The 14,871-nt window shown below is 36.5% G+C and overlaps 1 protein-coding gene across 1 annotated transcript; it reads right to left on the bottom strand.

Annotated features, from left to right (window-relative positions):
* Positions 1-7,297: 7,297 nt before the first annotated feature.
* en1b (engrailed homeobox 1b) lies at positions 7,298-13,181 on the bottom strand. Its single transcript, XM_065254204.1, has 2 exons — positions 12,392-13,181; positions 7,298-9,720 (listed from the first exon to the last, which is right to left on the bottom strand). Exons 1-2 carry the CDS (start codon positions 12,885-12,887, stop codon positions 9,401-9,403), a joined length of 816 nt encoding a protein of 271 aa, XP_065110276.1. The 5' UTR covers positions 12,888-13,181; the 3' UTR covers positions 7,298-9,400.
* Positions 13,182-14,871: the final 1,690 nt, after the last annotated feature.

Raw genomic sequence — 14,871 nt, 5'->3', positions numbered from 1 at the left:
TGTTACAATGAACCCCACCCTATGGGGTAAGTAATTTGCACTCCTGTCACTTTCGGTGTAATTGTATCATAACGGTAGGTCCCACAAACAAACTTTAAGTGTTCATTTGTAGCAGAGATGTGTGTGTTGATTGTGTAAAAAATTTTTATCTAACTTACTTTTTGAATGATAGAGCCAAAGTCAAAAAGCGCTGTGCCCTGTTCTCCCCTACTTTGTTGTTATTTATTCTTAGCGGAGTTTAACGGAATTTATATGTTGACCACAAAAGCCGCTTGTTTATTTTGTTACTGCTGAAACCGTCTATATTAATAATTTTTTGTTGAAACTAAATCAAAGCTTGTTTATACATTAACAAATTGCTGAGTAAAAGCAGCTTGCATTAAACATATGAGGTGCTCAGATGCAAAAGCCTGTTAATGCCACCTCCATAAAAATTAGAAAATTATATTAACCGTACGATTTCTACACATATTATACGTTCATCAAATGCTTTTGCTTCATCGAATGCTTTTGCTTCAAATTTGCTTAATCGCAACCTCAGGCTATTCAGTAATACAGGTTTGCTGGCATAAACCAATAAGATTCTGATAAAAAATGCCAATTTACAAGAAAACATGTCAGATGCACTTAGAGGGTTTTGCATCTGTAGCAGTCAGTGTAAATACACCTTAGTGCCACATCAGATGCAGTTTCTGTGCCACCTTTGCAGTGTAAATATGGCTTATGTGACTTGGTGTGGCGAGAGGGGGAAAGATAATAGGGTTAGTTTTGGTTGATAGATTTCCCCTTGATTTACGATCATTCGTCTGCATTAGTTTTATCTTTTTATATTCACTTTTTATCATTGAAGTTGAAAGTTTCCCCCTCCCCCAGACCTATATGAAACAACAATCTGTCAATTTTTACTAGTAATTTTAATTTCTGAAATAGGAGATCATGCAGAAATGACATATGCATGTACGTGTTATTCTCTACTTGATCAAATATTCATATTATTTTTTTGCCTACAGATTAGCCATCTCTGTCAAAATTGTTTGTTAACTTTATTGTTAATTCATTTGTTTTACCACCACTACTGAATAATATGTTTATGTATGATTTATTTCTTGTACTGTCACTCGTGCATTGCATAAAAAAGCAAAATGATTTCTGTGTGTTTATAAAAATCATGAAATCTGTGTTTTAAATGAAATAATCTTTACCCTGCTTGATGGCTTTCCGCCTCTCATCTCTTTTCTCGACTTCAGGTTTCATATGTAGTGTTGATACCGCCCTATGACCCGTACCGACGCTCAAGTTTATATTCCTCTGGGTGAAAGCGGACCTCGCAGACCACCCCTCCTGTACAGCACTCCATCAGGTCCTGGTACATATTAATGTTATTTTCGGGTCATTTAACATTGCTGTGCAGGAGGGCTAGGGGCTGACACAAAACCGTAAATCACAGGGCTGTGGAACGGGCCGGTGCCATAACACATTATCGTATGGATTTTAGGTGAGGGTAGTCCCTTAACAGGATATTATTGGGCAGTGATAAAAGCTGATGCATTGACCTGATGCATACTTTGTACATTTAACAATAGCTTGTGGGCTTGTAATGCTTACAGAAAGTATTAAATAACAGACATTAGATTGACACACACGCATGTTATTACTGAAAACTATTTAAAAGTATGTTGCTAATTTAAATTAGGCCTATAGTTTCGCATTATTACCTTTAGCCATTATTAATCATAAAATTGAAAACAAGGTTAATATTATTAATATTTCTTATAGCATTAGTTAAGGTAGCAACACATTTTATGGAACTGCTTTAAGATAATGGGGCATTTTGCCAGACAGGGTTTAGATTAAGCCAGGACTATAGGCCTTATTAGGACATTAAAGTAGTTTTTTCAAACATACCTTATACAAAAAAACATTTGTGATGTGCATCCTGAGACAAAACAATATTTTAAGATATGTCAGTGCAAGCTGTTTTCAGTTAAGACAGCTCAAAAAGCATTTTAGTCTTGGACTAGACTTAAGCCCTGTCTGGAAAACCACCCCATAGTGTATGTACAGGGCAGACTTTGTTTTACGCATGTTTTAATGAGTTAATAATATACATGAATTTGGCAACATGCATGCAGATTTGAATTAGCTTTGATATTGTGGTTGGTGTTGTTGCACAGATAAAAACTGAAAGACACCGTTTACATGGGACAAATGAAGGCCTGTCATAATTTTAATACTATAACTAACTTTTAGTTTTAAATGAAATTTGTAAAAATGAATTTCAAAGTTCGTTAAAACAACTCACAAGAAATAAAATGCTGTAGTTTAAGTATTTACTATAGTAAAATTTTTAGATACTATAGTGCTTCTGAACCTAAATATTAAAGTATAATACAGTATTTAGCCTGCTACAGTTTATCAATTTCCTATAACAACGTGTATTTATGTGCAATGTACAACAGTTTACTATAGTAAAACAAAACCAATGCTAAAGTGTTTTTTTTTTTCATGTGGCAGGTGAATTGTTTTAGCAGCTTTGTAATTGTGTTAACTTATTTAATTAAACATTTGCAGGTTTTTTGTTTTAGTATGTATCCCTATATGGTTAAGTCAGTGCTGCACTTTCCCAGTGCTTGTTTCCCAGACTCGGTGCTTTCTCCTCAAAGGTGGGACCATCGTTCATCCTCTCTCCCGGGGAATGACATCAGGGCCGGTTTGGAGATGCCCGTGACAGCCGTGCGCTAATTGAATATGACGAAGTGTTCTCCGGCTCACCTTCTGGCACCTCGGGACCGTGCAGCCGGCGATGAGAGACCGAGAAGGAGATTTCGCGATTTCCTCGGCTTTTGAAGTGCAAGGCCGACGGTGAAAGCGAAGCCGCTAATGCAATAGCGCGCATTGTGGAAGGCTCAAGTCTGTCTGTCTGCGTCTGCGACTGCTGGAGACGCCAGAGTAAAACCACATGTTAAGAGGCACGCGGAGTGGAGAGGCTCTTGACCACCCATCGCATATGATGATACCAGGTGTCTCGCTCTTTGTTCTCGTTGCGCGTATACCTTCATTATATAAAAAGCGCACTGACAGGGATGGGCCGGAAAAATCTGCGCAGCAGATGCCATTGTGGACGGGGCGAACACCCACTGTTGTCCCACGATAGAGCCCCTTCTGTTTATAGTTATAATTCTTGTCAATCCTCGCGTATAGAGGTACAAAAACGAACAATTTGTTTATGAATATTCGTACGTATTTTACGAGGTGGCCAATTCGTAAGAATTGATTGCGTACGAAGTGACTCAAACAAAATGTACGATTATCATAAAAATAACGAAACCACACCCCTAACCCAACGTCACATGAGCAAAAACAAATCGTAAAAAAATGTACGAATGTGGTAGTACGAATTAATATGAATTAGCCACCTCTTAAAATACGTATTATTTAACGTTGTTTATACAGTAAGCACAGCTTGAGTCCTAGGACATAAAAAATAGCTTATTTCGTAAGAGCAGCTGTTTTTCGTTGTGACTGTACACAAATAAAGGTTTCTAAAGGTGCTTTGTCAGGCTTTATAGCCTACTAAGACGATAAAGACGAGGTTAACCTTTAACATCCACAAAATTATTATTATTTTTTTGCACAAAAGGTTCTTTGTAGTTCTAAAGAGTATAATGGGTAAGAAATAGTTCTTTGAGATAACCAAAAATGGTTCATCATCTTTATTTTTAAGTGTATTAGAATTACAATTTATTTCCCCACAGAAGTAGTAAGAATATAAAAATTGTATAATAAAGATAATATATTTGTAGCAAAATTATACATCCAAACTGATCGAAAATTACTCTAAATGAACTATAAACCTTGACATGTAACCGAACGCATCTATAGGACACTACCGTCGCGAAGGTTTGGCCTCTCGATGCAAACGTTAACCTCAAATTGTAAAAATAAATTGAGAAAAATATGCACATAGAATAAAACATATGCAAAAAATAAGTCGAGTTTAGAGAACAAGTAACTTAGTAACTTGTGATTTTCATGGAGGCTGTTCATTTTATTTACCAAAACAATGCAAATTTGTTGTGAACCTGCACGTTTTGGTATGTTACCTTCAAATAATTAAAAGAATAAGAGAATAGAACAAAGTAGGAATTTCAGAAATTTTTATGAATTTTAAATATTGACACTTCAGCTTTGTACGCATTTTTTACGGGACCAAAGTTTTTGCTTACCAAGTGAGATATCTATACAATGTCTTTTATATATTTACAAATCATTGTTTTTAAGGGAATATATTTTATAATAAAATGATTATTGTTATTAAAAAATAGCCTATTAAATATAAGTATAGTAGGACGTCGTTCTACTTTTAATCATGGAATTGTAATGCGTATTGCAAAATAAATTAATGTGATAAATAAAATATGCTTTGTTGGCATTCTTCTAGTTACATTAAGTTGATATTAGATGTAATCTTTCATTAAAGATCAAGCCTCACCACTCTTCTTGTTTTGCTTGCTTCAGCAATGTGTGTGCCTGTCTTTGTGCAGCTGACCAGTTGGGGGTGGGTGGAGGTACTTGCTTGTATCCACCATGTAATGTTCATTTATCTGCTCCACATTTGTGGCTGCTCTCCCAGTGGCCTAAATGCCTACTCTGGCGCATTGGGAGGTTGACATTCAATGCCATCCTTTGTTGGATCACACCACCAGTATTGCTTCTGTATACATTTGTCACACTTTTTCAACACCAACAACCGAAGTGATGTGGTCCTTGAAAGAAGGGAAGAAACAGGTTTGGAATAGGACATGGATTTTGAATGCCTGCTCTGGAAACAGACGTTTGACCCCAAGAAGCAACTTTCTTGGACCGGGCAGCGCTAAATTGTCTTGTAGTGATAAAATCCACAAAACGATGCACTTGCATTCTGCGTTTGCCACACATATTGACCATAGCATATCTGGATTAACTTCATTGATATTGAAATATGTGACCATTTGTCCATCTGGCCTCTTTCAAATTCAGGCACCACTGATTTGATGGAAAACCAAATTCATCACCACACAAGCTGCTTAGTTATTGCTGGGGGATTCAATAAGTTTTTAAGTTAAGCAATAGGACAGTTCATGCTTGTGATCTAAGCGACCATGCCTCTGCATGCGTGCACGGAAACACATGTTGGCTACGCGTGCACGCACTGTGCAGTATGTAAGCATCAAGAGCTCGCGGTGTTGTGACGCGAACAGCCGTCGAACCTCTGGCCCCCACCCACGGCGTGTTTCTAACAGGATTACCGATCACTTAGTTCCTATATTTGCATCTTTTAGTCCCATTCAGGGTCACTGGCCCTTTCCGCTATCAATGGTGCACGCGCATGCCTCTGGTCATCGAGGGCACAAACGGAGACAACCAAGCGAGGCTGTGAAATTTGTCCCGGCAATACTTTTTCCGTCCCCAACACCACGGCCTTCGCCTTTTAAATGCTTTCTCCTTTTAAATGCTTTCTCTGAAGTGCGCATCACTTGGGAAATGAAAACAGATTCTCCCTGCCTTTCTTTTTCACTCAAAAGTGACTAGTTCTTCACCTTTATCAGAAGTGCCTTGTAAGTTTCTGGTATTTCGTTCACAGCTGCCCTGCTAGTTGTAGGTAATTTCCATACTTTCTTTTATTGCTTTCATTTGCATATATATTAAATACATGTTGTGTGGTAGCTGTAGGGCAGTTTACTGAGCACGCGCTGGTCGCAGCTGTGTTTTGCTTTAGTGAAGCACCTGCTGCTTCAGTATTTTTGGCCGTTTTTGAAATTTATGTTATGTATTTTTACAGGGAGATCGCATAATGATGTTAAGTAATGACAGCCTATTGGATAAACAAAAATAAAAATCCCCATGTATGCAAGTTTACCAACAATGTAAACAATGAAGAAAAACATTTAATTCACACTTCTTTCATGTTGTAATTTTAAAATTATATTGATAAACGTGTGACCTTGTCTGTGAAATTTAGGTCTAAGTCTTAAAATCTTATTATTTTTCATGCATGCATTTGGCAGACGATTTTATCCAAAGCGACTTACAAGCTATACATTTTTATATCAGTACTTGTGTTCTTGGTTCGAACCCATGACCTTTTGCGCTGCAAACGCAAAACACTGTGTAGATTATGAGATTTGGAGCATCAAAATTTGATTTCAATCAACAATTTCACAACGATAGTAAGGTTGTTCATTACAATATGCAAGATGGTTTTATCTAGAAAACAATAAAAACCGTCAGAAAAATGACTCTAGGTTGGCAGGTTCACATTTATGCATTTTACTCGGGTTTGAAACAGGTTACACAACTGCTTGTATAGGTAATTGTTTACTATTAATGTAAAATGTAGATTATTCCGCATTTTGATACAAAGCCTTGACGATTTTTTAAAATCAGATTTACCAAAAGTTAATGCGCTAATATTTTAAATCAAATTAAAATATTTTGTAGGCTACTGCTTGCCTGTTTACATAGCCAGGCCTTATGATGTTCCGTTTTATATGGATAGATATAAAATAGCACACTGAACATCTGTTTTTTACTCATTGCTTGTTATATTAAAAATTTGCTAAGATTTACAAAGGCATTGCATATGACGCGCTTTTGATTTGTTTTGAATTTTACAACTGGGACGCCCACATCAACACCACAAATTCATGTTTTAAAAAGACCCTTCATATAACATAATTACCACGGCCTTTTATTAAATGTGCAGGTTGCCATGCGACAAGAAAACACAGGGGATTGGCTCGACCATACTACAGGAAAATTAATTTCATATAATAAATGTTGAACTATTTGTAATGAAACAATCCCTTTGTCCTCATCTGTTTAAATAAGTTATTCCAAACGGGTTTTGGCAATTAATATTTAATGTACAGGTGCTGTACTGCTTTAATAAATTCACTGCGTTGTGGAAGTCGCAGCATTTCGCATAATTAAACATATAAAAGCTGCCTACGGGTGACACAACCATTCCGCAGGGAATGGCAGAATATTTATTAATTGAACGAATTCTCCACGTCTTATTGCATTATTATTATATATATATCAAAAGTACAAACAAATTATATTTAAGTCATTTTAAAATGTAATCATTTAGGCCTAATTAAAATTTGTTGTGAATAAACCTATTTAAATTATTTATTATTGAACTTTTAGTTGTGTCTGAGATTAGTATGAACGAAACAGTTTTTTCTCCTTTTGATTGTATCCCATATATAAGCTACAGCTTGGATATTCTAAAAAAAATTATATATAATTTTTTAGAATATCCAAGCTGTAGCTTTCTGATCCAATTCTCACATCATTGTTAGCTTGCTATAAATGGTTCACTAAAAACTAAATTTAACCAAAAAGCGGTAAACACGTGCAACAATTGTCGATCGTGTTTAAGTACAACCTATGCTAATGATAAAGGGGAGTCTGATGTAGGCTATGTTATAATATATTTTAGTATATGGTAAATCTAAAAATGGTTCCCTAAAATGATAACAACTAACAACATATTACGTCTCTTTTAAACAACAACAGCCGTTGTCTTTTTTTGCCCAAAATATAATTAAAATAGGCTAAACTGTACAGGAAACAAAATATTGTGTTATATTGAAAGAACTAGCATCTGGTGATGTTAAAAAGCTTATGTGTAATGTTAATATACTATTATTTGCTCTAAGATCCGCTGACGCAGTGGAAATGCCCACAGAGGACATTGCATACAAAGTTTTAAAAAGCTGGCGTGTCACTTTAAATCTAATGTTAACTATACATATTTCTTTATAAATTCCTTTTACACATTTATAAAAAAACACAATTTACAGGACGGCAACATTTTATTTATTGATTGTCTGCTTATAATTTTATATTTTGAAACGTGTGCTGTGTTAAAATAAGTACTGTAGTATTTAGGATTACCCCTGGTTTTGTTTTGACTGCTTAACTTGACCTTTTAACCCCGCTGGGGAAGTTTCCTAAATCTCCACTTTGATCCCCAGACACGGACTACACACACACACACACACACACTTCTATAGGAAAGCAAACGCTGCTATAGGAAAGCAAACGCTGTGAGCGCCTCATTGCACCATTCCTGTCATCGCTGGGAGAAACATGAGAAAACAATTTTAATAACTTGTTATTAACATTCATTCAACTCTAATAAAATAATGTGTAATTAAGCACGAAATGTCCGTCAAATACTGACAAATAGAATTGAGCCTATAGCGAATCGTGTAAACGACGAGATTAATGTCGTAGGCCTATACAGGAAGAATACCGATTATTCGGATTTTAGCTTGTCTAATATTTAACTAAATCTGATATTTTCACAGAGCACAATGAGCTCGATATAAGCACGACATAATTGTTTGCCTTTATTCGGTAGCTGACGTCATAAAGAATGCATGCGTGCACAATACAGTCAGCTAACAAAATTGGAATTAAAATGCTATAAATTATTAGATGCAATTTCGGTTACGTGTCTCACCCTCAGCCATTATCAAATAATATAAAAAATGTAAAACATTTAAATGCTCCAGTATAATTTTTATCAGAATTAATTTTAAATTATAACAATAATCATCATAAATGCATTAAAAATATAAATTTAAAATTGTTATATTTTGTTCAGGGAAAAAAATCTATTGCATCTTTTAATATCAGTCATGAAATAATTTTATTTTAATATACGGATAATTTTTTTCGCACTTACAGTTTAACCACAATTCAGATATCTCGTTTAAAAATAGAGTAATTGACTGTTGCGTAGAAATTGTCATTTTGTAGTACATTTATTTTAAAAAATCTCTTAGGGGTTTGGAGGAATGACAAGCCATCGTAGCGTTTAAATAGCTACAGTTTATGCAATTATGCGGGTAGTTTGTAACTATAGGAAATAAAACAATGGCATATTCTACCTTTTTATTTCAGACAACATAATCTGAACATATTAAAATCTTTGGCTTGAAGCGTTGGTTCAGTCACGCATTTGAAGAACTGTGAGAGATAAGGGATTTAAGAGACAGGGCTATCACAAAAACTCTAACAAGCCTGACACGTATAGGCCTACTGGAACGGTGAGCAACCACATTGGGAAAGGAGAGAAACGTTAAAAATATTCAGCAGGTAAGGAGCAATATAGACAATCCCCTTACCTGGAATTAAATATACACATCTTACACTTTTGGCTATATATAAATTTTCATATTGTTCGTATTTAGATGCATGTCCATATAGGTTTGATAAACAGAAATGTGTTTAAATAGCGCATCTTCGATTCGCAGAATTCGAAGCATTCGTTTCCTTTAAAGTTTCATTCATAAAAAATATGAAAAAAATCACTTTTCTCATGGTCAGCGTCCATTTGTCGTTTTCACTCGCTGTCAATGTTTTCGTCTTGAACTGTGGTCGTGGAATGGTTGTAAAGTCCTTGAGCCATGAGCTGAAGAGCAAGGCCGTTCTTATAACCAGTGGCCTTTTTGATTTTGGCCCTCTTATTTTGGAACCATATTTTGATTTGCGACTCATTAAGGTTCAGTTCCTGGGCCAGCGACTGTCTCCGCTGCTCCGTTATGTACCGATTGGCCTGAAACTCGGCTTTCAGTCTCTGTAGCTGCTCGGCCGTGAAAGCGGTTCTCGGTCGCTTGTCTTCCTTCTCGCTTTTCTTCTTTTTCAATTTTCGTGTCCTTGGGCCTAGTGTAGAAACAACAATAAAACGCAGACATAAATATCATGAAGCAATACACCTGAACATGAACACCTCATATGCAGGCACACCTGACAAGAGAGGTAACGCATTTGACGCAATAAAATGAATAATGCAGTGCTAACATATAAAGGCTGCGATTTACCCTTCGTTCTTGAGAAACACCTAAAATAATAATGCAATGCATTATGCAGTGCTGTTTATGTTTTATTGCTGAATAAGCAATATACGTGTTTGCAATAAGAATGAGTGTGTGTTTTGGATGTATAGGCTCAATGAAGGAGCTTAGTTGGCGACGTGAAATAAAAAAGCCTGCAGCCGCTGCATAGCAAAATTGTAGAGTTGTATGATTAAAAAATATTACTGGCTCTTTGTCTGACATTAAAAATCTTTAACATGCACATAGCCTTTTTCTTGCACAAAACTTGCATAAAAAGGTTCCTCGGAGAGAAACCAAATCTGCTGCATCCAAGCATTGCCATTTTTAGCACCTTCATTTTGTATAAACGTAGCTGTTCGGATTTTAGGAAAAAATGCTTCACTAAACCACAGAGTAGTGCGTTAAAAAAAAACTCCATTAAAGATTATGTCTGCCTTAAATGCTACCATCATTTATTCAATAGCTACTCGTGGTATCCCAATAGGCTATGTAGACGTGCATAAGTGGAAACTAGGCCTCAGTCCTCGATTATCTCTTGAGGTCACACCCGCTGAACATAGCGGTGAGCCGAACGAGGCTTTGTCTGTGTCTTCCTGTTCTCAGAACAGCTTTCGTTCGTTTTCTGTTTTTAGAAAGCATGCAACATCCAACCTCCTCTCTGACAGGATTTCTGTACATTACATATTCATGTCCTTGCGTCTGAGACAAAGTGGCAACATGCCGACACGTCAGTGTTCACCCTATTTCACTAACAGTGACGTATCGAGTTCAAAATCACCTCGTTACTGTCAGTCACAAAGAAAAAAATCGATAGATCTGCAGTTTCATGGCCTTCTGTTTATAATATATTTAAAACATGCAAACATTTGGTTGTATTAAAATCTTGATGCATCATATTTAAATACAGTTTAAAATTAGGTTTATCCAATATATTAATTAATTAAACTTTAAAATACTTGAACTTGTAGACACAATGCACATTAACGAGCTATGAGGCTAATTTTACTCTGCAGAGAAATTGCTAAAGATCAGCCGCTAAAGTCAGGACGTATTTATATATAAATATAATAATATTTGTATTCATTTCATAAACTAACAAATCAATAAAAATGTCATATTATTTACATATTGTTATATTCACATTTGTATAGTGTGTAAATACAAATTAAGTAGGCCTAAACTGTTTGTATTTTTTCGTTTTGCTTCAGTGCTAACAATTCGTGGTATTGTTGTTGTACAAATAGTTGCTTTTTACCCAATAGATATGACAACCATGCACAGTACCTTCAATTACAAAAAAATTAACATGAAAAGAGAGAGCATTTTATGCAAAGCAAATATTACACCCACGTCAAAAATATTTGCATTACCAAACAACAACTGGAAAAGAGAAGAAGAGAAAGTCTTCCCTTCAAAAAACTGAACCCAGTTGATCGAAATTCTGCTTGCTGTCTGCGAAAGTCCAGTGTCTGATAGCTCAATCAGTAAGTCAATCAGTGAAGTCAATCAAAGCATCTTTTCCAACAACCCTGCTGACTTTGTCAGGTGTGCACTATAAAATAATAACTTAAAATGCAATTCATGCGTTCAGTCTAAATTAACTGGTTTTATATAAGTTAAATAAATGATTTTATATGGGTTTACCTGAATAGGTTTAGGCTACTGGCATTGAAGTATAGTGGGTTAGGAATCATATCAGGCAGAACTGCATATGTTTACAGTGAGGATATTCAAAATAGGAAAATGGCAAATTTAACCTTTCGGCTGTGATCTCATTTTGTCCTTTAAAACTTGTTAAAGCAGAAGCTTTCTTGCTTTGTTTATAATTAGTCACTGCAGATAAAAAATTGTGACAAGGATTTGAGAGGGACGACACAAAATATTGTGATTACGTCACTACACATTTCCTCTTTCTTTTCAGTAGCCTAATTTAAATTATTTTAATAAAACACTGACAAAATACACTTATACAATTACATAAACATGCCAAAATTACATATAAATTTAGCGAGTGTAAAAAATACCATAACAACATCCAGAAAATGTGAATTACTTCCTATGAATTATGTTTATACTTAAATACTGTACTGTACTAATATTTGTTTATTTATTTATTTAATATTACTGGTTATTCGTTTTATATCCTATAATGAATATGTATAATTATGAATAGTATTAGAAGTTAAAGCACGTCAGAATTGCACAAAGGTAGAAATGTTTGCGCGGCCCATTAATCCTACTTTGCACATATTTTTTTTTTCTTTCTCCATACGTAAGTGAACAAAATGTGATTCGGTTTGGTTTACGGCTTATGTGACAATTATTCACTCATGCTTTCAAACAAACAAACAAAAACTTAAGCTGGATTTAAGTTGCGGCTTTCAGGCGCTGCGTAAAACAGTAAATTATTAACGCAACAAATACGCATTCCACGAAAAGGTTTAATATCGGTAAACTGGGTTTGTTTATATGGTGTAATTAAGAAACTAGCGCCTTACCAGATGAAGGTCTGTCCGAGTACCTGGTGCAGTAAACCCAGGCAGGCCATAGTAAAGGTTGGGATTCTTTAGCTGGTGGAGTTCCCCCGTTTGCATTCACCATTACCGTCGTATTCTCCCCGTACCTGCTAGTTCCATTCCCTTCGACACGCTTTGATGGGCTCTGCTTTGAGGATGGCGAAGACGACGAAGACGAAGAAGAAGTGCTGTCACTGCTACAGTTTGAATCCTGGCATAGGTTGCTAGTATGCGACGGCCTTATCACCATAGGGTTAACGTTCTCCCGACCCGAGGTTTGCGCCCGTTCCCTATTCCCAAGCTCTTTCTTGCAGCCGAAGTCTGGCCTTAAAATATTGTCGATGAAAAAGTTCGTGGTTCTGTGGACCTGCTGCGCTGCCTGGTGAGGTAAAATTGGAGGAGACGGTATGTTGGGTGAGAGCGAGACGCTGTCGGACTCGGTCGAATCGCGACTGTTTTGATCCTTTTGATCCTCCATGACTGGGACAACTGGATCGTGGCTTGCGCACCAAATTCCACTTGTTGCAACGCGCAGTATCCGGACAAGATACGACAAACAAGAATGCAGTCTATAATGTTGTTATTATTAAAGGTATACGAAATACCTTATGAAAACCGACTGTCATACCATCGGAATTTTTTCCCTCGATCGAGACGTTTCAAGTGTCAAAAGCCCGTTATTCACGTCAGACGATACATCGCGCGATGCTCCGCAATCCCAGACTCGCCGCCCCGTGTGACAGCTCGCGCTTCCTAAACTCTTTCTAAAATCACTGTGGCCCCTCGCATACTTTTTCCTTAACCGGAAGCACGTGAGTAAGACACACGTGCGATGGACCAATGGAGTGCCAACATCATCGGTGTCACAAGCAGAAAACATCCAATAGAATTTTACGATCTTATGCAAATGAAGAATAGGACCGATTTCCAAGACCAAATAAGCTGGTGAACATTAAATTCACTCTAATGAGGACTGGATGTTTCTGGATCTGCAAAGGCTTTTGACAGAGGAGAACTGACATTGCATTGAAAAGAAATAATATTTTAGTTTTAGTGTTTTTACCAAAGCTAAACATTATAATGGAGATTTTTTTCTGAGATTAGGAGAACAGGCGCAGTGAAAGAAAGACAACAAAAGAGCCGAGCATTCAGATGAAACTTGAGCAAGATTATTATCCTATGGCAAAAGGCTTTATGTCATGATAACTAAAGGATATTGAAACAATTACCAAATGATCTAGAATCATATTATTTAATAGCATTTTAATTATTTAATTATCATTTTATAACAAAACCACAAAGTGTTTAAATAAAACAAAATTAGTATATGCTACTTGTTTTAAGCATTCTTCTACAACAACGTTCATTTATCCGTAACAGAAAACATAAAACAGTAAATACAGACTTTGTTTTTGCTTTAAATAACACATTGAACTCTTAAAACAGCTTTGACAAAAGGAGGGCCGCATTAACACAAAACAGAAAAAGCGGTTTACGCCTTGCACCAGAGAGAAGGGCGCAGTTATAATAAAGTTACAACTAAATGTTTGAACGACATCTGCCGAGTAAAAAAGCAGGATAGTGCTTAAAACAACTAGAATGGTTTAAGCAAAGGTGTAAATCTCTTATGACTGTCCACGCCAAAACATAAGCATGAAGCGCACCCAAAGCATTTGTAATAATAATAATTATTAGCCCTGCACAAAAAAAAAAGATTTTAGTGCACACAGCATTTATTTATATAAAACAGGTCGGGTTGAAATCTTTATTCGAAGAGCTCGAGTGGGTACTTAATAAATTTCTAATTAGGACACTATCAATATGCTATTTGAGCCAAGTAGCCATTGTGAGGCACGCTCCTTTTCAGGCGGTAAATTAGCACTCGAGCTCTTATCTCGGGCGCATGCGACGTCTTGAGAGGGCCTGCAAAGGATAATTTATAGGTTTTAATTAGCGCCCATTCCGCCTGATCAGCTTGGCGTTCATCACTAGCGAGTGAATAAAAGGCGGTCAAAAGCACTGTCACTACCCGCTGGCAGGTCGCTTTATCAAGGTAAGCAGTGCCGTATTACACGAGGTGCAGAGGCGACGTAATTTCCCCAGTGCTGATAAAGCCCGTTGAATAATGCCGGAGTCATCCGAGACACCATTTACCGAAATGACTTTATTGACGACTTAACGTCGGTAATTCATTTTACCCTTCATGTATCGGACCTGGATTGGGTACAGTAATGGAATGATGAATGGGCCGACGGGCCGCACCTCGTATTATTGAATGTAATACACACGCCCTTCTCTAAATGTCTCGAAAATCATGTGAAAATCGAAGTTGCAACTATTTTAATTTCATTACGGACAGCTTGAAATATCGTTCGGCTCTTGGATAGCTCTGTTGCAACGATTGCGCGCGGGATATTTAATTACCCGACATAAAACGGGCGCTCGTACCTGATGGAGTGGAG

This window comes from Paramisgurnus dabryanus, chromosome 4 (assembly GCF_030506205.2).
Source record: "Paramisgurnus dabryanus chromosome 4, PD_genome_1.1, whole genome shotgun sequence".
NCBI lineage: Eukaryota > Metazoa > Chordata > Actinopteri > Cypriniformes > Cobitidae > Paramisgurnus > Paramisgurnus dabryanus.
The sequence above is the reverse complement of the archived record's forward strand: the minus strand, read 5'-3'. Positions and strand labels throughout refer to the sequence as shown.

Bases quoted from the DNA above. Each gene is read 5' to 3' on its own strand.
- en1b (XM_065254204.1), bottom strand. From the start codon at position 12,887: ATGGAGGATCAAAAGGATCAAAACAGTCGCGATTCGACCGAGTCCGAC. The intron at 9,721-12,391 runs GTAAGGCGCTAG...TTTCTACACTAG, and splicing joins CTCGGACAGACCTTCATCTG to GCCCAAGGACACGAAAATTG.